This window comes from Haliaeetus albicilla, chromosome 13 (assembly GCF_947461875.1).
Source record: "Haliaeetus albicilla chromosome 13, bHalAlb1.1, whole genome shotgun sequence".
Lineage (NCBI taxonomy): Eukaryota > Metazoa > Chordata > Aves > Accipitriformes > Accipitridae > Haliaeetus > Haliaeetus albicilla.
Genome location: NC_091495.1, coordinates 21,573,510 through 21,596,230, shown reverse-complemented (window position 1 = coordinate 21,596,230; position 22,721 = coordinate 21,573,510). Strand labels below are relative to the sequence as shown.

The 22,721-nt window shown below is 36.5% G+C and overlaps 1 protein-coding gene across 2 annotated transcripts in view; it reads left to right on the top strand.

The window, feature by feature from the left end:
* The window catches only part of ZFAND3 (zinc finger AN1-type containing 3), a 143,309-nt gene that overhangs the window by 38,043 nt on the left and 82,545 nt on the right, over window positions 1–22,721 (top strand). For both annotated transcript variants that reach the window (XM_069800379.1, XM_069800380.1), the window contains one exon: window positions 1,453–1,479. In XM_069800379.1, coding sequence (XP_069656480.1) covers window positions 1,453–1,479 — 27 coding nt within the window. The remainder of the gene's footprint in view (window positions 1–1,452; window positions 1,480–22,721) is intronic.

Here is a 22,721-nt window from a genome sequence, read left to right as displayed (position 1 = left end):
TCATCAGTAGGCTAATTCTAATTGCTACATATTATTTTCTTATTGCAAGGTCATTGCTATGGTGTAAGATGTTAGGAATTGCTATTGACCTTTTCATGTTAGCATCTTCTAGGTTTGCCTTTCTGAAATTTTTTTTTATTATTTAGTATTGTAAACTTATTTTTAATTGCAATTAAAGTGCTGTCATAGTTCATGGGTTTTAATTTCTTTGGGGGGAACAGAAACAGTATTTAAAAGTTCAGAACTTTTTTTTAAACTGCAAAGCTTTTTCTGAGGTTTTTTTACAAAAAATGAATTTTGACTTGTAGACTTCAGATCTTGGGTTCATCATCACTTCATTAAACATTAAAGGTCGTCAAAGGTTGTTTAGCAAAATGATGCATCTATTTCTCTGGCTGTTTACAAAGCCATGGATCACTGGAAAGGGTATACTGAAGAAAGTGCAAGTCCTTTTATGTACTCTTTCCCTACTGACCACAGTCAGAAGCAAGCTACTCGGTCTTTGATTTGACTCAGTACAACTGTTATGTTCATATTAACACTGTAAATAACTTCTGTTTGTGTACCTCAGAAATGTGGAATTTCCGATTCTGAGATACCAAAATGGCCCATCCCTCATATTCTGAGTTTAACAGGGTACCCAAAACTTGATAGCCAGCAGACCAGGCATTAAGCAAAGGCATCTTTTATTTTGGTTTTACTGTTAGGTTTTTTGTTGTTGTTTTGTTTGTTTTCAACAAGAAGAAAAATTCTTGGCTTCTGTTCTGTAATTCTCCTGAAATGCCATTACCTCTGATCAAGTTCATTTTTTCTATTGTAAAAATGCAAGATAGTATCTAATTATTTTTGTGATTTTTGGGTGGGAAGACTACTTTTTTAAAATTTTTAAGACTTTCCTTACAGCCTGTTTGTTATAATGAAATAAGACTTTTGAAGAGTTTGGGTAACTTAAAGCTACTGCTAGTTGGAACAAAACCAGGTTTTATGGAAAAAGGCAAATTTAATCTCTTTTTAGATCTTAACTATGGTTCTTTCAACATGTACCATGGAAATAACTAGTTTTGTTTGAGTAGTAACTCAAAACCTCTCAATGTCATCATTCCAACATAACAGACTTTTTTTTCTTCTTCTTTTTGTGTGATGTCACTGAAATACTTTTAGCATGTTTTTTTATACTGGGTTTCCAGCCACAGTATTGAAATAGAAAGATGTATACTCCTGTTTCTGTAAATTTAACCACCACAGATAGGAAGATTTTAGGCAAGTAAGCTGTTGAAATATGTTTTTCACTATTCCGGGCACTCCAAAGATATGATATGAAAAAAGTTCCTATTGTTTCTCTTTTAATAAGGCGAGTTATTAATTCAAATGGATTGAAGCAGATTTGTATATGAGGGAAAATTGGGAATTATTATTTCTCTTGACCGTCATTTCCTTTCTCTTTTATTTTAGAAAAAAGAAATCCGCACAACGAAAAAGGTTAGTAACTTTGTTAAATGCCTGGGTTTTTTTTCAGAGGGAAGGGATAGAATCCAGTCTTCCTATTTTATTAAAAATTAATTTCAGACACACACAGCAGCAAAGCCCCTTAGATTTGTGTAAGCATTACCTTTTTATATAGATCAGGGGAGAAGGGCAGCAAGTCAGCAAGAGATGAAAACATTGTTGGGTTTACATTGCAATATGAGTTACTACGTGGAACCTTCCTATCTTTACTGTTTTTTCAGACTTTCTGAACTATGTACAAGTATGTAAGTACATGATCCTGAGCTCTTCTTTCCTTCTGCGCTTCCTCTCTTCCCCATCCCCTGGGAAAAATGGTCATAGTTTGATGTCTGTGATGTTAACTGGCACAGAAATGGAGCAAAGGGCAATGGTCAGGGGCTGTCAGTTTGCGTTCTTATTTGACCAAGTGCTTGTGATTTCTCAATTTCTTATCAAGATAAATTCACTGAATTTTCACTCCCATTTGTCCAAAGATGAAACAAACAGCAAAAGCAACCAGATTATGTAGCAGGGAGACTGGAATTCCTTGTTTTGGCTATTTTTGTATATTTTCTTATATTAAACATGGAAATACTTTTCACAGGTTATTGTAAAGATTTAAGTTGTTCAGCTTTCTATGGCAAGAGTGAGTTGGATACTGCACAGCTAAATGCAACCCTTTGCCTAGAATTGCCCAGTGTTTTGACCTAGATCTAGAAGGTTTACTAAGCTCTTTTGTACAACCACAAATCTGCTGTTCATTTGCCGCAGACTAGTTTTTGGTTTGCACGTAAAGTTTTATAAATACTGGAGAGGAGCTTGAAGTTAGCTATCCTTTTCGGCCCTCTGCCTTCTCTTCACCCCATCTGTCTGTTCCAAGAAGGAATACCTGACTTGTTTTATTTAAGCCCTGTAGAAGCAGCAGACTCTGAAATGTTCAAGAGCCTCTCCGAAATAATTTCAAGTTAATTGTACTTCTGCAAAGTTCTTTACCACATTCTGTCTCCAATTCAGTGCTGACCATGTGCTATCAATGCCTCAGAGTCTCCAGATACAGTGCAAGTATAATCCTACATATTAAATTGCTTCAAATAAATTTGCTTTTCAGATGGTTAAGGCATAGTTGCTTCAGACTTCTTGTACATCTAGAATACAAATGCAATAAAGAGTGGGGGGGGTTTAAATCAGAATATAGGCTGGTAAGTGAAAAAAATGCAAATTATGTCCAGAGTATCTCCCTTAGTGACACCACATCTTTTGCTAATACTGCAACCTCTCTTCTTTCAGTATGGTAAACTGCTAAGCCTGAATGATTAAAATACAGGACAGTGATGAGTGAAGTTTTTCAAAAGTACTCTTTATTAATCTATCTTTGCTTCCATTAGGTTTATAGCAGTTTTAATATCGACTTCAGATAGGGACATTGTTTGAGTACTTTGTAAAATTGGCTTTTCAAAAGTAGGCTCTTTCAGGCAGGAATTCTACACTCATTCATGAAAACAACACCTGGTACCTCAAGAACTCAATTTTAATTGGAACCTCTGGGAACAGTCACAGAACAAACTATTACAGAGTAAGAACAAATATTTAAGTACAGAAAATGGTAAAACTAGTCTTTCTACTTAAATCACACCAAAAAATGCACTCTACCTTTAATCCATTGGATTGTGAGTCTAGAAAGTTTAATTTGTGTTGTGGTGCTATCAGCATTGGAAAAAGGGGTGCAGGAAGTAGATTTCAGCTTGTTCAGTAGTATGTGAAGCTGAAGGTAAGTGCAGCACTGGATGGTTTGGTGGAGAGATACACTTGGAAAACTGGAAGAAGATAAAATGATGATTAGGGTATTCATGGATTTGTGAATCAATTTCATAGCCCTTCTGTCTGAAGATGTAATTGAAACTTCTGGAGGTGGGTGTCCATCCCTTAATCCAGCTATGCAATATTCATGTCTATGAAGCGCTAGATCAGCATCACCTAATTTGAGAAAATACTTCAACCAAATAGTCCAAGAATTCTCTGAGTTTTAGGGGCCTCGACTCTTAGTTCAGTTTTATTTTTAGTTTGAAATCAAACACATTTTTTTACATACCGGTATCTTGATGAGTAAAAACTATAAATTTTTAATCTCCATCTATCAAGTAGGATATCAGTATTGCTGGAACCACATATATGTTTTAAATACATATACTTAGCTCTGTGCGAGATTATGAAATTTTGTAACTTCAATAGTACCTTTTATTCTCCTGAATTGGAAAGATCTGACTGGGGCGGGGGGAGACACTAATCTTCAGATTATTCCCTATTCTTTCTATTTCCTGAACTAACTCAGATGTCTGACTGTAGAGTTATTTCATGTTTTTTTGCATCTTAACCCTTCTGCTGATCTTTATTTTGTCATGCCTGTTTTCGGAGCTTACAAAATTGGGGGTTTTGTGTGACTCAGAGTCACTTGAATAGCACAATTTCCTCTTCTCAGTCTTTGTAAATCCTGGGAGCTATTTAGAGTGCTGCCTTGTCTGGCAGTAATAACACCTACTGTAAGCATGAGCTGGCAAAAATTGGTGTTCCTGCCTAAATAGATTTTGCTGTTAATCAACTGCTAACTTGATCCTCAGTCAAGCTTTCAGCTTGCTTAGTGGAAATCTTTTCAACAGGTGCATCTTGCATGTTGCTAGTTCAAATTCTGTCATCTTTGCTGTATCATGTTGTATGATAAATTATGCTTCATTCAGCCCTTCTCTTCTTCATAAAGTTTTCATTCCTAAATGAATGATTAATAGTCTGTTAGGTTTGCATTTTCCATATTCTTGTAACTTCTGATGTGAATCCACCTGTTTTAGTACTTGGCTAGAAAAGCAGCAAGCATTTTCAGACGTTTGAAACCAACACTAAGTGCTAGTTTTCTTTATCTGTACACAGAATGTTTCTCTGTCAGTATGGTATTTCCTTTGTTGGCTCCTAATGGAAACTGGTGCCTCAATTTGTTGCTTCATGAGGCTAGAATTTGTTGCTGTATTCATGTCTGTCTGTATTTTGAAGTACATGGACTGCTTACTACAAGAAACAGCGCTCACTGCCTAGCACTTGAAAGTAATCAAACTTCATCTTGAACTTTTATTACACAGTCAGGCTTGCAGCTAAATAATTTTGTGGAAAATTGTATAGCTGGTTATAGTGGCAACAAAGATATTTCTAATTCTAGAGCACCTACTAATAAAGAATGATAACATTCCAGATATAAACTTAAATATTGTTTGGCATACATTTAATTTCTTTTACTCTATGCCCAAAGAATTTTTAAAACGAGAAGGCTGGTAGGGAAAAGATGTCTTAGCATAATTAGTAAACTTGAAAAGGTGACATGTATGCTAAGCTTGAGAAAGACAATCACCATGAAATGGAATTAAGAAAAAAAAATTGGATAAATTACTTTAGTTGGGCTTCACTTATTTATAAGCTTGATTTGCACTGCTGACCCCAAAGACATTTACTCTATTAGTATGCATTATTCTGTGGCTTTAAAAAATGTAAAGATCTAAGTAATAGCTCTGTTTGGGCTGTTAGAACAGGGCAATATTTTGTGAAAGGATTTGGAAAGGATTTATATGTTTTTAGTTTTCTGCTTTTCCCCTAACTTGTCTTAAAGTTTTGGAGGGGAAATACAAATTAATAGAAAATGAGTTTATTCAAGTATAGTTGTATTATCTAAGCTTAGGATTAAGTGTTTTACTTCTGTCAAAAATAGTACCATCAACCAAATTATCCAGCATATTCGTGCTATGTGTTTCTAGTACTCAATATATACAGGAGAATTGGAAATATGGGAGAGGAGGATACCTCAAGCTTTCTAGACTTGCTGGAGTTTTAAGAGTTAAATGGAGATCACATTTTGAGTGAAGTTAGTATAATGTTACTTGAGAGGTCCTCTTTTTTCTCTGTCTATGCTATCATGGCATGGAAGTTGTGGAGTACAGGGCTCCTATGTTGCTTTGTGGCAATACTGATAGGATTTTGCTATGCGTTATATAGAAAGGCGTTAAAGATGCTGTATGGAAGACACAACCCTCATCTGCCTGGGACCTGGCTGTGTGAAGGCATTGTGTATGCAGCAGTGCAACGTAGGTTGTCAATAGGGCCAATGGCTCAGCTGCTGGTTCGATTTGCTCCATTATTTTCTCCTTTTTCCTCCTCCTTCATCTTCCCCCATATAAAATAGTGGGAAGGGGCAAGCACTGATGGAAGACAGAACCATGAAGTATTTCTATTTCTGTGCAATCGTTAGTGGAAGAAAGAGAATTTCTTTCACAGCTGGCACTCAAATGTTGTGTATTGAGGTAGGACAGTTTTTTTTCTTTTTCTCTTTTCTTCTTTCTGGCTACTACTAACTTCAAGTGAGTAGGGCTTTTTGCAGTCACATTTGAAAGTATCTTTTCATCACAGTTTAGGAAAATCGAATGCCTTTTAATTAAGAACTTTAAAATTTTACCATCAATCAATCCTACCAGCAGACTACCCTGTAGGGTATTAGTGGCTGTTTCATTGGATTGCATCTCGCTAAGTTTGCAGTCTAGTAGTCTGGGGTTCATTTATTAAAAATATAAATTGCGCTCAAACAAAAATATAACCTCTTCTCAGTACTGGCTAGCTGAAGAGACTGCCAAATAGTCTTAATTTAATTTTTTCCTCTGTCTTTAAAAGACATCACTGTTATTTTCCATGTGTTTTCTTTTTCTTATCTCAGGGGATTGCCAGTCCCATTGTACAGATTGATCTAAAAGCAAAGAAAAGAGCTCAGCCCTTTTTTTTCCTCAGACTTGCATTTTTAGTTTTTCATAGCTCTGTTTTCTAGTATGTTTTCTTCTTTATGGTAAAGCCAATTTCTTTGTTTTGTTAATATTTTGTTCACCTTCTAACTTGTAACCTTTCCAAGTGACTCGTTGAAACACTAGCTGTAATTTAGTCCCTTGTGTATAGATTCTCTGATGATGTAAAAAAAATGTGTAGAAATATTACTTAATTGCCATGATGTTTGCACATTGCCAGCATGAAAGCAGAGTTACCTATTTAGAATGTGCAACCCACAGGTTTAATTTATTAAACTTTCCTGTAACTCCATTCTCCTATAAATGTGTGCATAAGATAGGAGAAGGGATGTTTTTCTTTTTTTACCATTTAGCAATTTGCTTGAGTTATAGAAAAGTCTGTGCTCTGTTTTGTGTATTCGCTCGTTTGGAAACCTTTATAGAGACACTAGTGATTTGTTCCTTAGCCTCCCTGTGGAGTTTGTTCCATATTACAATCTAATTCCATGTCCGTGTCGTGCACTCCTGAGCTGTTAATTTGTACATTTCAATGCAGTTTGTTTCATGGTGTTTTTGTAATCCAAACTGAATGTAATGAGCTATGTGCTTTGGGGACCCAGCCTTGCCTTGCCAATTAGAACAAGTGGTTACTGAGAGAGAGCATGTTTTAAATAAAACATGGCACCTCTGCGTGGGACCACCAGCCTTTGGGGAATAAAAGAGGATATTTAACTCTTTCTCTCTGAGAAGAGTGGTCAGTATCAGTTTAGAAACATTCATCTCATTCCTTTGAGAAGTATGATGCAGATTCATGTTTCATCTTGCAAATAAAATTTAGTTTGTCATTGGAGATGTGTTATGCAGTACTGCCTGTGGAGTATTTAGGAATGCACAAGGATAGCTGTCAAGTTGACTACATGTTTTCTAGGATTCTAATCGCTAATGCCACATGAAAATTGTACAGGACTAACAGCTAACCTTTCCCTTTCCCCTTGTACTGCTACCCAAGAAGCTGAGGTAGGACAGGAAGAGTGCCAGGTAGTAAAAGAGCTCGTTTCAAAATGTATTTTAGAAGGGAAGGAATCTAGAAGCAACACCTACTAAATAAGAGTACTAAGTTTATGTGCTAGGTGACCATGAGGAAGGGCTCATTGTTGTTCTACTGTTTCAAGGTAACTGGGAAAAGGGTATCTCTATGACCATCAGTATTTGTGATTTTTGCAGAAATTATCTAGCATTCTACTGGTCTTTACACTAACTAAACTCCCTGGTGAACTCAAGCAAGAAACAACAATGATTTTAGAAGTTAACTCTACTTTGCCGTTCTTTCTTGCATTCCAGCCCCAATGTTTCCTTTCCTCCCTCTTCACTCTAACTTGCATGTTCTACATGCTTGTGCATCTTCAATGGGAAGAAGTTACTGTCCACCAACAACCTTCAGCTAAGGACACTGAGAAGGAGTTTAGGTGAACAGTCATGGCGATTGACTAACAACATTTCAACAGCCCTTGCATACACAAGCAAGGCAAGACCAAGAAAAATCTCCCTTGTGAAAACTTCTTAGCTCAGCAGATAGGTGTAAGGGAAGTATAACTCTTTGCTAAGGTGGTTTAAGCTGTTAGGTAAGCAGGTGTACAGGAAAAACATGGTCTGGATTATAGAACAAAATGTTAACTGATGACTTTTCAATTGTCTATCCATTTTATATGAAAGGAATGTGATCTAGCAGCTAGACAGCTAGCTAGGAACTTGAGACCTGATTTCCTTCTCACAGTCAACAAGTATTTCTTTGTGATACTAGACAAGTCACTTTTTTTTGTCTTCTACTCCTGTTCCTCGTTAGTTACTGAGAGATGATAATATTTTCCTGCTTCACTGGAATGTTTGTGAAGATAAAATATGTATGATGTTCAGGACAGTAACAGTGGTCATCTAAGGAGATAAATTGAGAGCCCTATCTTGGGAAACAAAAGGTTATTTTGAGGAACAATATCTGTATTTTCCTTTTTCAAATCAGCTTGAAGTAAGCATGCCATTAGCACATATTAGATTAAAATACAAATTGGATGTCTTCAAAGTCAGTCAAGGCCCTCAGGCTGAGTAAATTGCCCAAACTCTGGGATAGAAGCTTGATCCTTTGGTTGTATGTAATGCAGATTCACCCACCACCCTCACCCCCCCACCTCACCCCCTAACTCTACCATAGTGTTAGTGATAGTGCAGGAAACTAGTGTAACAATTAGTGTCAGATCTTATGGAGGAGGAAGGCAATTTTATTTCACAAAACCTGTAATTAAGTTGATTGTGTCTGTCTATGCTTTCACACCCATATACTCACAAGCCCCAAGATGCATGTCCAAGTAGTCTGGCCAAGATCACCTGTGTGTGACATGGAGAGCAAGGAGTTCTGTCTTTTGAGCCCTTAGTATCACAAGAAGCTGATTTTGGACTTGCGTTTTATACGCTTGAGGAATGGATGCTGTGAGGGACCTTCTCCTTATTTATATTGTCTTGGCCCTCATAGGTCTTGGGCAAAATTCTGGAATTTCAGTTCTCTTCTTTCCCATATGTGGTTATTCTACCATTGTAGTTCTTTTCTTCATCTTCTTGACGCTTTGTCATTAGTCCAGCTTGTTTCTCGTCTTAATTTGAATGAAATCACATTGCACTGTTGCAATTAATGCATACCATTTCTTTTAACCCTTTTAATGCTTTTTCTTGTGGAGCCTGCAAACATTCCAGTCATTGTTAACTCATACCAGTCTTCATATATCTATTACAAATCTTCTATGTTCTCACAGAGTTAGTCACCAGAGGGCAAACTGCTCATGGAGATTTAGTCAATACAACTCTAACTTTGCACTTTTTAAAAAACAAACAAACAAAAAACCCAAACAAACCCACAACATTGTCTATAAATGAGTTTACATGTAGTATTATTAGATGGAAAGTGAAAAGTATAATGACTCTTCTTTGGAGATATAGAAGTATTTTAAGTTGAATGAGGGGGGGATTTTTAAAAGTTAACATTCAAACTGTTGGACTAATTTGCAAACTTTGGGGAAAAACCCCAACCCTTTAGATAAAATTTTTTCTTGTGATCACATGAAAATATCATCTATTAGTGAGGGAGAGTAATAGTAGGTTAAAATAGTTTCCAGAAGGAATCTGGCTTCAACCTTAATTGCGAGTAGATGAATCTCCATAACGGGGGTGGGGAAGAAAAATAATCTTGTGCTGGATATCTCTAAGCCTGCAGGACTGTACATAAGGCCTTCCTTGAAAAGGTACCCGAAATAACTGCATCTCTAGTAGCTGAACAAGTAAGATTTTGTTCCTTTCCTTTGCAGAAAGCATGGACTGTTGACTGAATCTGGCACTAAAGATTTAGGAAATGACAAGGCAGGTTATGGTGCCATAATAATCAATCCAATATCTGTCTATGCATTATAACTGTCTTTTAATCATGCTGAAAGGATCACAGAGTACAAGAAAGCATAAGATTACTGGCTTAATCTCCTGGTTAAAATCATAGGTCATTAAATACTATCTAGGTAAGCTCTGTTTGCTGAAAATGTCTCCTTTAAGCAGCTACTCTGTCCTGATGTGAAGACACTGGGGTTTCTGTATGTACCACGGGCGCTAGTATTTCTCATTAATAACCCCCCTCACTATTAAGTAAGAAATAGGGTACACATTTTTAATTGCAGCACTATAGGGATGTTTCCACAGAATTGTACTCTCATTTATTGTACTGAATAGGAAGCAGTGTAAGACATTCTGTCATGCCCTCTGTCTTCTTACTACAACATTTGCACGTTGACCTGAATGGAGAATAATTATTTTCTTTATAGAATTTCTTTAGAGAACTAATTAGCTCCCTGGTGCTTCAAGAAAGTAAGTAATTTACCATCTTGACATTTCTGTGATTCGAGGTGGTGATGTTCTTCACTATACATAGATAAGAATCTAAAGCACAAATGTCAAACATTCGCAGCTAGTGGATATCAACTTTGACAAGCCTTGGAACTGTAGCCCTTTCTTAATCTCCCTCCCCTAAAGCATATAATTTTATGATGCTTTAAACATTGAAAGTACAGATCTCCCTACCAGTTCCCTACTTGGAACTGCAAGAGCATTGAATGCTTCTGCTAGTGGGGTCCCAAGAATACCTATTTGAACATCCTGAAAATATGTGTAGGAGGAATTTACAGCAGTCATGCAGGAATTCTGTGGCAAAGACAATGGGTAGAATTTACTTCTTTCTGATTTCTCTTCAAAATTTTCCTGGGCGTTAAAACGAAGTCAGGAGTCTAGGAGAAAGCTTTGCTTTCTATAAAATTCTGATTTCATGTTTTGAACTTCTTTCATTCTATCCAGTAAGCAAGTTAAGGGTCCTCTAAAAGAGAAGTTCTGTGGTTGTTCGCATGCACTATAAAAAGAATTTAAAATTAAAGAGATCAGATCACAAGTGCAAAAAAAATTATTAGTTCAGACACTTCCTGATTTCAGACTGCTTGACGTTTCAAGCTTAGTGTAGGATTTTGCCATCCTGTAATGCTATCCCCCATCCTTCTGGTATAAATAAATTCAGTTATGTGGGACTGTGACTCTTAGTGGGTCAAAGCATTTGGAAACCATGAGCCAGGAGTGTTGATTCTGAGCTGCTGGGCTGCAGTCAGGTCACAAGGTGGACCCAAATGCTCTGTCTCACTTGTGATCAGAAGTGCTGAAGCTGTACGAGCAGTCTAGTGGTAGTCTTCTATAGAGTCCACCTTCTGAGATTGTAAAAGTAGCTCTAGTAATGGTCTTCGAAGCATAATGCAAGATTTTTCTCTCTCTTTTGCATTAAGACTTGTCATGGGCCAAATTTGGAGGGAGGCCTTGGTTTGTGTATTTTTAACTACTAATGTTACCCACAGCATAGCTGTTTCTTACTTGGATAAGTGAACACATAAAGTTCATGTTGAACAAGGTTAATGAACTTAGTGTATAAGGAGGAAACCTTGGAGCTTTCTAAACTTTGTTTTGTGTTTATGTACATTTATATACATTAGTAGTTCAGAAAAACTGGTAACAGTTTTATTTGATCTCAGTTCCTAAATAACAGGAGCTTTTATATTTTGGGATTGGGGCATTTCTGCCTAGCTCTGTAGTAAAGGTCCCATGTAAATGGAGAGCAAGTTATGAACAGGCAATAAATGTATTGGGGGGCTGTAAGCATTAGAAATCACCAAAAGTAAACTTGTGCATCTCAAATACTTTGGGATTGCTCAAAGTGGACTTGGTATTTACTTGCTTCCAGTTAAATTCTCTTTATCTGAGGTGAAAGTTGTTTGCAGTGAGCTAAATCAGCAAAAAAAGATGCATTTCTTAATTGGTAATTGTATAAGTTACAGGCTTTGCTCTCTTAACCAAAGATGGTGGATTTTTGCCTCCTTTTTTTTGCTTCAGAGTAGGGAAAAAAAAAGCCTCCAACACTTTAGATGGTGTCTGTGGAGGTAATTACTAGAGTCTGGCTCATTTCTAGGCTGATAATGAAATAAGTTGTGCTATCTACCATTGTGCTTTAGTGATGTTTAGTACAGTACAGTGTTAGTGCTTTTAATAGACAGGCTTTCATTCACCTCTGTTGACATGTCCTGCCCTGCAATGTGTGAGGAAACAGAAAGCTGATCCCAGTGTAGGTGAGTGCACTCTTTCACAATGACATTTTCTGTGCTTCAGCAAAGTCAGTGCATCACTTCAAGTCCTCAGCGGAACTGCTGTCTGCTGAAGAGCTTTGAGCAGCAATTTAAAAGCTAGATTTTGGCAATGCTGGCTTTTTTTGTTGTTGTTTTTGTTTTTAAATGAGACTCACTAGTATCTAGAGAAAACTGTGATAGATGTAAGTAATCCTAGAAATGCAGAAGCCTATGATGGGTGTTGACATCTACTCAGTAGACAAAGGTAAGTTCGTGTTTAGAAATACCTCAAATATTAGTCTTTATTTTGCACCATTTCTGTTGGTGTCTATAATTATTATTTTTAAAGAGTTAAAATTATTGCATAACTGGAAACTTTTAAATTTTTTTTGTCAGTTGTTTTGATAGTCACTACATGAAAATCATAGCTGATGCGTGACTGCTACTAGTCAGAGGTGATTGGATGGGTTCCAATATGAATAAATTTTTTTTTTAATTGGGCTTTTGGTTCTATGAACAACTGAACTGAAAAAAAGAGTGTCTCTGAAGCCAAAATCAAGATGGCTGGCAATATTCTCCAAATCAATATATCTGGTAGCTGTGGATAGCAGTAGGTCTCCAGTGCATTTCAGTCGTCCCCCCCCCCCCCCCCTTTTTTTTTTTTCCCTCCTCTCTGCTTTCAAAGAAGGGGTCTTGGTGTGCCTCAGTTGGGGGAAAACATATAGGAATATTCATCAAACAGGTTTAGAAATGCAGAGTGCTGGAAACCTTTGTAACAGAACCTGTTTTTCTTGGTGGTAACTAAAAGAGCTTTTCTGATGTAAAGGTCAGGTTTCATGTATTTGTTCCCACTTGAGCTCTTTTTGACAGAATGAAAGCTATTTTGCTCTTGATTTATAAGATATTTACTGTGAGTTACTACTGCATAAACATCTGACATTGTGAGCAACTCTGTGTTCTGCTGACCATGCCCTAGTAGATGGTGAAAGGAATTTTAAGATATTTATTGGGGCCTTTTCTGTATGTACTGTAGCAAAGGACAAAATGTCCATTTACAGGAGAGTAGAAGTAATTGTTTTGTTTTTAACTTGAAACCGTTTTCTCTTCCACACAGCAAGCTGCAATAAGTAACTCCCTGTAGAGAGAGAATGAATAGTCAGTTGTGACTCTTTCCATACACACACCTGAGCCTGAGAAATTAAATCGTGCCTTAACCTACAGGGAAAGAAAACTTATAGCTCACTTACTTTTGGCTTCTGAAGATGTCAGTAGGACTTGAGTGTATCTCGTTTCAGAAGACTTAAAGTACTAAACCTTGTATACTATTATGGCAGCTTGTTCTAGATTTAAGCATACCAAGTTATTCAAATGAGAGTCTAGCTGCTTTAAAAAAAAAAAAAAGCAGATAATCTTATTGGTGTGATGACACATAATTTACATAAATGCAAGTTGAAGATGATTTCTGTGAAGAACAAGAACAGTTTGTAACCCCTTTTTGTACTCTAGTAAAATTGACCAGAATCAATTTCATGGGTTTTATAAAGGTTTAGTTAAAAAGAAAACTTTGAAACCATTCTAGAGGTTTCAAAATTTGAAACAGATTTTTAATATATTTACCCATATAAATGTGTGTGAGGGTGGCATTTCAAGCGTGTGTTATCAGGTAGAAGTCTTGCATCTTCTTAGACTATGCTTGAGTAATGCCAGATTAAATGCTCTTGTCTGCATAGGTTTTTAAATATTCTTCTTCAGTGTGTAGAAAAATACTGAAGTTCTTTATCAGTTTCTTTTCCCTATGGTGGTATTCCATGACAGTCAGGAATAAAATAAAGATCTCTTAATCTGGACCACATTTCTTGTGTGTCTACATCTTTAGTGGGGAAATAAGTTAAAAAGCTGGTATGTACACATGTACGTGAAAATTAGCTTCCTGGCCTCTGCTTTAATCTGTAAACAGGGCTGTTGGGAAGGAATATCGTGCAGGATGTGACAGTCTGAAGCAGTCATTTTTACTAACAGAAGTAGTTCCTCTAAATAAATATAAAGTATGTCTTAAACTTAAAAAAAAAAATCCAAAGCATTTGGGGTAACTTCTTATTTAACCAAGTACTCAATTTTAAATTCCTGTATTTGTAAACTTTCTATTAAATTCCAGTTTGCATTCAGATGTATTCCTAAACTATGAATAGACAAATAAGCTAGCAAACAAGAAATGTCCAACAAAACTGGACAAATACTAAGCTTAATTATTTTGTAAATGTGTGTAGATATCCTTTAGGTTTTTTAGTTAACAAAAAGAAGTGCTAACTTAATGTAAAACTGTCTTTTATTGTAAGTTAGTATGTTTAAATGTGAACAGTGACTGAGAATCAGTCTTTAAACTGCGATCACCAATTTATAAAACATTTTGGTTTAAATCAGCCTTTTGTGAAACAGGATTAGAATAACATTTACTAAATTTAAAATCTGACAGTTCTTTCAAGAGCTGCCAAGTTAGAACAAATTTCTTCCATTTCTCCTTTCCTAGAGAAATTCTAAGGAATTCAGGACCTGAAAATTGAAGAAAAGCATAAACTAGTGTGAGATTGTATTAATGAGCAGGTGAAGAAATCCTGTCTTCTGTTGTGCATTTTCCACCAGGTCTGAGGCTGAGTAGCTATAGAACCTCTGTAAGCATCTAACTGCAATGGTTGAGAAATTTTCTGTTTTCTACCCAACCTTCTTCTTTGGTTCCCCTTTCTCTGAAGGTTAAGGGTTGGGTTGGGGGAGAAGTTACAGTAGCATGACATTTACTCTGCCCAAAACATTATCCTTTCTTTTCCTGCCTTGTATTAGAAAACTCTTCCTTCCCTTTTACATTCTGTCTTATATTGCATACAGCAGAAGTCTGTACTCTAGTAAGGATGTGGGCACTTCTACAAAACACTAATTCATGCGTAACTGGGTTAGTGAAGGGAAAGTTTCCTGAGTTTAGACTGTACTGCAGATGCAAGTTGGTGGGTGGTTGAGTGAAACTAGTAGCAAATTACTGTTTGTCCTGTGCTGTTCTGGCTCTCTAGTTAAAACTTTATTTGCTAAAACCTTTCCATGGTACGATTTAGTATCATTTATTAAATAGAGGCTTAATAAGGAGTTGAATTTTGTGGTTAACTGCAACTCATTTTCTGCCCTTTGCTCAAGGGAGAGCAGGTAGGAGGCTTCCTGCCTGTTTTTTCAGTTCTACTGCTGATTAGGGAAACTGAGACTGTGAAAGTTGGCTTTTTTTCTGCTATATAAGTTTGTGCAGCAACATATTAACAATCTTTCAGTTGTGCCCTGGCCTATTAGCAGGAATATACAGTGGTTCAAGAATGAATTTGCTGAAAATTTTATGCCTCCATGACCTATTGTAGAACATTACGCTGCTGCAGTGTTACTAAGTCATTTTTCATCTCCTTTTAAATTAACGTTGACATTCTATTACTGGATTTGTTCTTGTCTTCAGATTGGAACATAAAGGAAAAAATCTTATTGCTGGAATATTAAAATTAATTGTTTGATAAGCAGTACGTTGCTTGAAGTAGAATTCTCCTAGAAAGATTATAATGTAAGATCAATCTGCTTTAGATTTGCTTTCATGTATGAAAAAGTGCTTTTGGAGCATTTAGGGCATCAGGAGAATGCAGGAGGTAAGGATGAGTTGAAATCACAGTGAGAAGGGGCAAACTGCAGAAGAGATACCCATGTTCATCCATGCTGGTATTGCAACAGATAGTAACTCTTCACAGGTCTGCCTTTAAGCATTATAATGCCTTTTCAATAACTACCTTGTGACACTGTTTGCTATTTGGTGATGTGAATTTCATGTGATGTACAGAGAGGTGGGAAAGCTGTATGGAAATTAAATGTCAGTCCTGGTGGTTGGGTGGTTTGGTGTTTTTTGGTTTTGGGGTTTTTTTTTCTGTTTCCTTTGAAAAGAGCCTTTTTGCAAAACTGGATGCAGGTTTGGACTAGGCAGGTTTGGAGCTGGAATTTTACAAATGCTTTCACTATAGATTTTCACTCTGATTCAACTTGGGTCAACCCTAACTAGAAGGTACTGATAAGGAATTTCAGTTTGCTTGTGGAAGACAATTTGGCTTTATAATGCAGTTTCTATTTAATCCTTTATCAAAATTTCAGAATACTTCAGATGAAGCATTTGCTTTTAACTTTAGGGAAGAGGTAGATCCATAGAAATAGAGCTAGAGTGCTCAGCATAACCAGTAGGAGGTTGGGGTTGGGGAGGTGGAAGGAAATTCTTTGTTTTGCTTTTAAGATAATTTCGTCACCCTACTTGGAGACTTACAGTCCTTCAGACGAAGCTTAGGCATAAATGTAGGTGAGCTGGTATTTGACATAAGTGGTGGAGCACAGACTTCTGCCAAGAGGGATGACGTGTGCAAGGAAAACACTCAACACTTTCACAAAAAAAAGGTGAATGGCAAATAATTCACTAATTAACAGCCCTAGACAGAAGCACTCAATTTTCTGAGAGAGTTTTTAAATTGCTCATTTTAGAACCTCTTATATTCATTAGGCAAGTGATGATTTGCTTTTACTGTTTTGTATTTATTTTGTTTTTCTCCTGGTGGGATGGCCAGCAACATGTAATAGCTGAGGAAGAAGAAAACTATCTTCAGTTTGTTCTGTGGACAATTGTGTTTTTCCAGGAGTTTTTCTAGTGTCTTGCTTTCTTGTAGAGTGGCAGCAGAATCACGTAAGGCGTATGCTTAACACATTTGGTTGAAGTTAATGTCTTTTATGTTCATCTGGCTCAGATATAAAAGTAAAACCAATGTAAAGTAAATTTCAGTATTTTTGTGCTGAAACATTTTAAATTGGTGCGAACTGCTGGTTAAACTAGAGTCATACACTGGCCGGAAAGGTAGGTTGAGATATGAAAGTTAGGGTTAGAGTTAGCTTCTTTCTTCTGATCCATGTTGCTGAAATTTAGATCACGAAAGGGGTAGTTGGAAAACTTTCTGCCAAACTGAGTTGTGTGTCTCATGTGGTGGGACTGACTCTTGCTGTAATGGCATTTATGAAGAAGAAAGCTTTGGTTTGTCAGAAGCCATAAACTAGTGAAGTAGAACCAGTTTGATCACCTAGTTCATCTGCAGACAGTACAAGATTTCTGATCTACTTTTGGTGTGTGATGTGGGCTACAGAAATTGCTTTGAGGATAAAAGGCAAATAAGTTAATGGAATTGCTTCATCTTTACAAAGAGCAAAGGAAGAATGCGCATTTCCCCGATGTCTACCAAATGAGATACCAAGAGGAGTTGAAATATTTAAAATCTAAGTATTGCTCTGCAGGAAAATAGCCTTTTTTCCTCTATTTTCATGTCAAACACCATGGTATTTTTGCACTTGAGCTAGATTTGGTCCTAGATGCTTTTAGAGCGTTTGTAAAAGAAAAACATTAGGTTTATGCATATGTTACCTTACCAAAAAAAGTTCAAGACATGAGTGTGAGCTTTCTAGGGTTAAAATAAGTGAGGGTAACACTGATTTTTACTTATTTACTTATTTTTAAAATCTTCCTCCTTCCTTTTGAGAAGTGTGACCTTCATGGGATGTTGTGTATAGCTTGGCCCCCAATAGACTTAAAGAATCTGAGGCACATAACCTTGCTTCGGAGCTGCCTTTTTTCAAGTATTCTTACAGCGCTGTCAGTCTAACTTAGCTTTTTCTGACTTGGCCTCATAGGCTACAGCTCCTGCCTTAAGCAGACCATACTCGTGTTTGGTCCCAACTCAGGATGGATCATTATTATTTTTATTTTTAAGATTTGTATGAAATTTCAAATTGTTCACTTTGATTTACAGAAATACATAGAAGAAAATGGGGGTTCTGTTTGAAGAAAAAACTTCATTAAATGAGGAACCGAGTTTTGGATCCATGTGTTCCAGGTGGCAATGGTTTGTGCTGTCAGGTCTACAGGTGTCTGCTGGAAACAGTTCCCTTATACTAGGCAGTTCTTTGTCATGTCCCTGTGCCCGCACTTTTTTGTTGTTGTTTTCTGGTTTGATTCAGAAGACGAGTGATAGATACATATCTGTCAGTGTGATAATACCTAGGAGAATGCAGTACAAGAAGGTTAAAGGAGAGCATATGTATCTCTGATAGCTTTCCAAGAAGCAGTTTTAATCCCTAGGGTGTGATACATTGCCTATCTTGTGTGATAAGTGGTTAAGTGTTCCTTACAAATCAGGCATCCTGTGGAAACCTTTTTAAATTCTTGAAATCAAACCCACAGTGTTCAAGAATTGTAAAACCAGTATTATGAAGCTTCTCTAAGAAGCAGATGTGCATTAAAATGTTAAGCGGCATGCTCCTAGTATTTTTCACTGAGGAAAAAATAAAGAGAAACATTAACAGTTTTTATACTTTGTTAATGTGGCAAGTCATTTGTGATAATGCTTCCCCTTCCCCCGTTGTCGTCTTCTGTGTAAGTATATATGGTAAATGTGAGCTACATTTTTGAAGGCGTTTTCTGTATCTGTGCTGTCTGGTGTTTAAACTGATTGGACCTTTTCTTATAATGAGGTTTCAAAACCGTTTTATTTTCTGATCAAGGCTTTCAGATATGTTCATGCTTGAAATGTACTGGGCTATGAGTAGAGTAAATGTTTTTCCTATATGTATGCTTGCTACTTTTCCAAAGGAACTGAAAATTAATCTTAACTCTAACCTAGCAATATTGTATGTGTGTGATATTGGACTCTTCCATGATTAAAAATTTAGGGTAAGGTTAAGTTACTAGGTACTGAGAGACAAATTGTGAAAGGTGCAGTAGCTAACTTGAAGAGAATCTGTAGAGAAACTACGCTCACTTTTGAAAATTTTGAATATTTAATTTTTTCTTTTTGTTCAGTAGCTTGTATCAGGCTCCCTGATACAGTTGGGGGAATCACAGCTGTAGCTTCTTTTCTGCCAGTAACCAGTGAAGTGGATATGCAGAGCTCCAACTGTAGGGCAGAAGAGATGAGAAAACTGTGTAAAATAAAGAGAAAAGTTTGAGAATTCATGTTGAATCTTAGGATTCAATCTTAACAAAACATCTTAATAAAAAATCTGAGTTGCTGTTTATTTACAGTATGCCAGTATGTCACACCACTCCTGTCAAATTTCTTGAAAGCACTAAACAATAGTGCTTCACTCACTTATGTAGGGTTGGCAGCTGGGTTGGAAAATCACACTATTCTTTTGGAACCCATCAAATCTATTCAGTAATTAGTAAATTTAAAAATAATTGAGTCTGCATGAGTTGGTGGTACCATGTGATAGCACTGGTGGGTGATGAAAACTTATTAGCAAGCCTGAAAAAATTCTTTACTCCCTATTGCTCTAGTCACCATAATAAATCTTCTAGATACTCTTCAGTAAAAACAACAATAAAAACTGGATGCTAATTTCAGTTTCATTTTACAATGACAACGGTGGTTATGGAATTTTGTTGTGTGGATTTTCTACTACTTAGGCAATTGGCTTTGTAATTTCTGTGTGCTTCAGTCAAAAATAGAGCTGTGTGCTGTACAGATAAAAGTGATGATTCACAGTCTAAGCTCAAGTGTGATAGCAAGGACATTGGCAGTGCACTGGCGAGGCAGAGGCCGCTGGTAGGAAGAAGACATAGGCAGGGTTCTTGTAGTGGGAGAAGTCCTGTATTTCTTGAAATTCTTCGTTCCATGTCAGTGGCAAAAACTTCCATGCGTAATAAAATTATGAATGTTGCATTTTGAGTTGAATTTTTAAAGATTTTTATATTTTTTTTTTTTAAATTAGTATATTTGAATAACTAATGGATCAAAGCTACATTTGCATTTTTAGTGGAAAATATTCGTATAAGAAATTTTTGCCTAGCTCTTGTCTGCTGTGGAACATAAGTAACTGAATTATGTTTCGGGGTTCAGAGGCACAGAGTAAATTTCTTTAACATTTAAAGGGAGAGAGGGGACAGGTGCTTCATCAGAGCTCAGTCTGTGGAGTCACCTTGCTTGCAGACTGTTCTTTTCATTGGCATAGTTCAATGACCATTGATCTCATCTTAGTTTGTGATCCTGAACAAGTAGCATGAAGAAGGGAAATACATAGCTGAATAGACTGCATGGAAAAAGGAGAAGATTTCTTTTTGAAAGGATGACTTCTGTTTCTTCCTCTCAAAGTGGAGCTCATGTGGGCTTTTAAGGGGAGTTTCCTGCATGGTGCAGGAGAGCAAGATGAGTTTTGATCACAAATGTATGCTTGGTTTGAAATACCACCTTACAAAGAACTGCCTCTTTATAAATGGAGCTAGCATTTTCTCTCTTCCTTTTTAATTTCTGCTGTCATAGAGAGGAACAACTTATGAAAAATGTGAGTGCAGGTTAAAGCAAGGCACAGAACTTGTTGCAGACTCTGTAATGGATGTAGGGTTTTTACTCATGAAGTAAAAACTGGAATGTTTTGAGCAAAAACAGTCAGCTAGTGCTCCTGAAGTGTATAAGCATGTACACATCAGTTTTGTTTTTTTCTTGATCAGATGGCCCCATATATGGCATATTTTGGATTCATTAAAGTAAGCTGCTTTAAAAAGAAATGTTCCTTCATTTGCTTTTGAACAGTAGCTCTTTTAGTAAGTGTTCAAAATTTCTTGCATTCACGATAGGAAGGAATTGTCAGAGAAATTGAAGTGCAGGACTCGGTGTAGGTGGCATTGGGGAAGGGTGCTCTGCCTGAGGCTGTAAAAGGCATGCTTGTCCTGTGAACCCACGTAGTTTGTAATAGCTTCTGAAAACACTGAAGGCAGCAAACCATTGTAACTGTTGCCCTCTTTTTTTTTTTTTTTTTTTTTTTTTTCCCCCCTTCCTTCTTCTTAGGGCATAACATACTGGTTTTTAACTCTGAGAGCAACTTCTTTCCAAAGACACTTCATTTGGTATGATTTGATGAAATAGATTTCTTTCTGGTTTTCAAATGTTACTAGACTGTTGTGGCTGACTTAGGAGAGATAAGGAAGAGTGTGTCCATGTGTGTACCCATGTTTATTTATATTTGTTTCCCTCACAATTGTATAGACATGTTTCTCAGACCCTTTCCCCCCTTGTTTTGGCTATGTTTCCGTAGAAATAAGTGACAATTATCCCAATTTCAATAGAAAAAGGAAATATTCCTCATTTCAAGTTTCATTCCTTGATTGAAGATACTCTCCTTTCTAGGAACGAGTACTGGAACATTTCCTTCTTGCTACCGATCATTGTGCTTTGCAATAAAGAGAAAAATGTTTTATCAGTAAAATACCTTTTCATCTGATTTCTAATTTATTTCTAACAGCATATATGAAACACTCAACAGAATAACAGAATATGTTTATAGTTCAACTCTTACTGGAATTTTGGATGGACTTTTGCAAGAGGACTTTATGTACTTTTATTCTGTGTCATGTGTAAATACGTATTTTATTTTTTTCCCACGGCAAAAGGCTCATCAAACATGTTTGTATGTCATGTAGCTGTTGAAAAAGGGTTGGGAAAATGTGTTGAGCGTGGCCTGAAATGTGTACTCTATTACATCAACAGTTCTAAGTAGAAAATACCTCTCTTGCTGCTAGTGAAATAAGAATTATCAGCTACATTGGATGTGACAGTGAACGAATGGGAGAGTGAGAGGTGAAAACAGAAAAGGGAGGGTGACAGCATCATAATGCTGGAGACATTTGTAAAAGAATATTAGGTCTATTGATGCACTGTCCTGTGTCAGGGCCATAGTGGAAGCTATTGAGTCTTGCACAGATTCCTTTAATCAGATTTTCCTCAATTTAGGAAGCTTCATAGTAAAAATTTAATTTGATAACCTGACACAGACCTTTCCATTTGCCTCTGTTGAATTGGTGTTGAATTGATTGAATTTGAATCAGATGCTTTATTCAGAGTTTTAGTTCAAGTTCTTGGAAATAGAGATTTATTTCAGTTGCTTTAGGCAAATCAAACTAAAAATTTCTACAGTGAGTTCTGTTTGGTGCTGTCTCTAGCATGTGTTTATTCTGCTGTGTGTGAATGTCTGTCCTAGCTGCTAACAGGTTTTCACTTCTGGAAGGTACAACTCAAATGTGGAATGTATGATTCGGATATGGTATGTAGAAAATGTACCTTACAAAATTGTTTAGTGAAAGAGTAAAGAGAAGAAAAAACCAATTCCTATTTGCAGAAGAACCTCAACATACAATATTGTCAGACTTTCATTCTCCTTTATGAAAACCTCCTATCTGCAGACATAAATAGCATAGTTCAAAGCAGTTTTCCCACTGATGATGATAATATTATAATTAAAACTGTACATTTTACTCTTTGGTTTTGAGGAGCAGATTAAAAGATAAACTTACACTACTTTTACAGTATTTAAATCTATTACATAGTACTTAAATATTCTCATATACACAATATCCATTTGTTTTTTGCATCTGCCTTTTACTCTGCTGTGAATTTCTCATTTAAATCATCTATCATTTTTTCTTCAGTTCATATATGGCACTTGTCTTTGCTATACAGATTGCACAGTCCAAAAATTTTAACAGGTAATAATTGATAAAAAAAGCTAAGAATTACTAAAACTGTATGGTGTTAAAGTTTTGTTCCAAAAGTAAAAATTTTCATTAGCTGAAAGGTGAGAATAGTGGCGGAGAAGATGGCATCAGTCATTGTCGCCACAGAGGCAGTAAATCCCAAAGCCAGGCGGTAGCTCCAAAGAG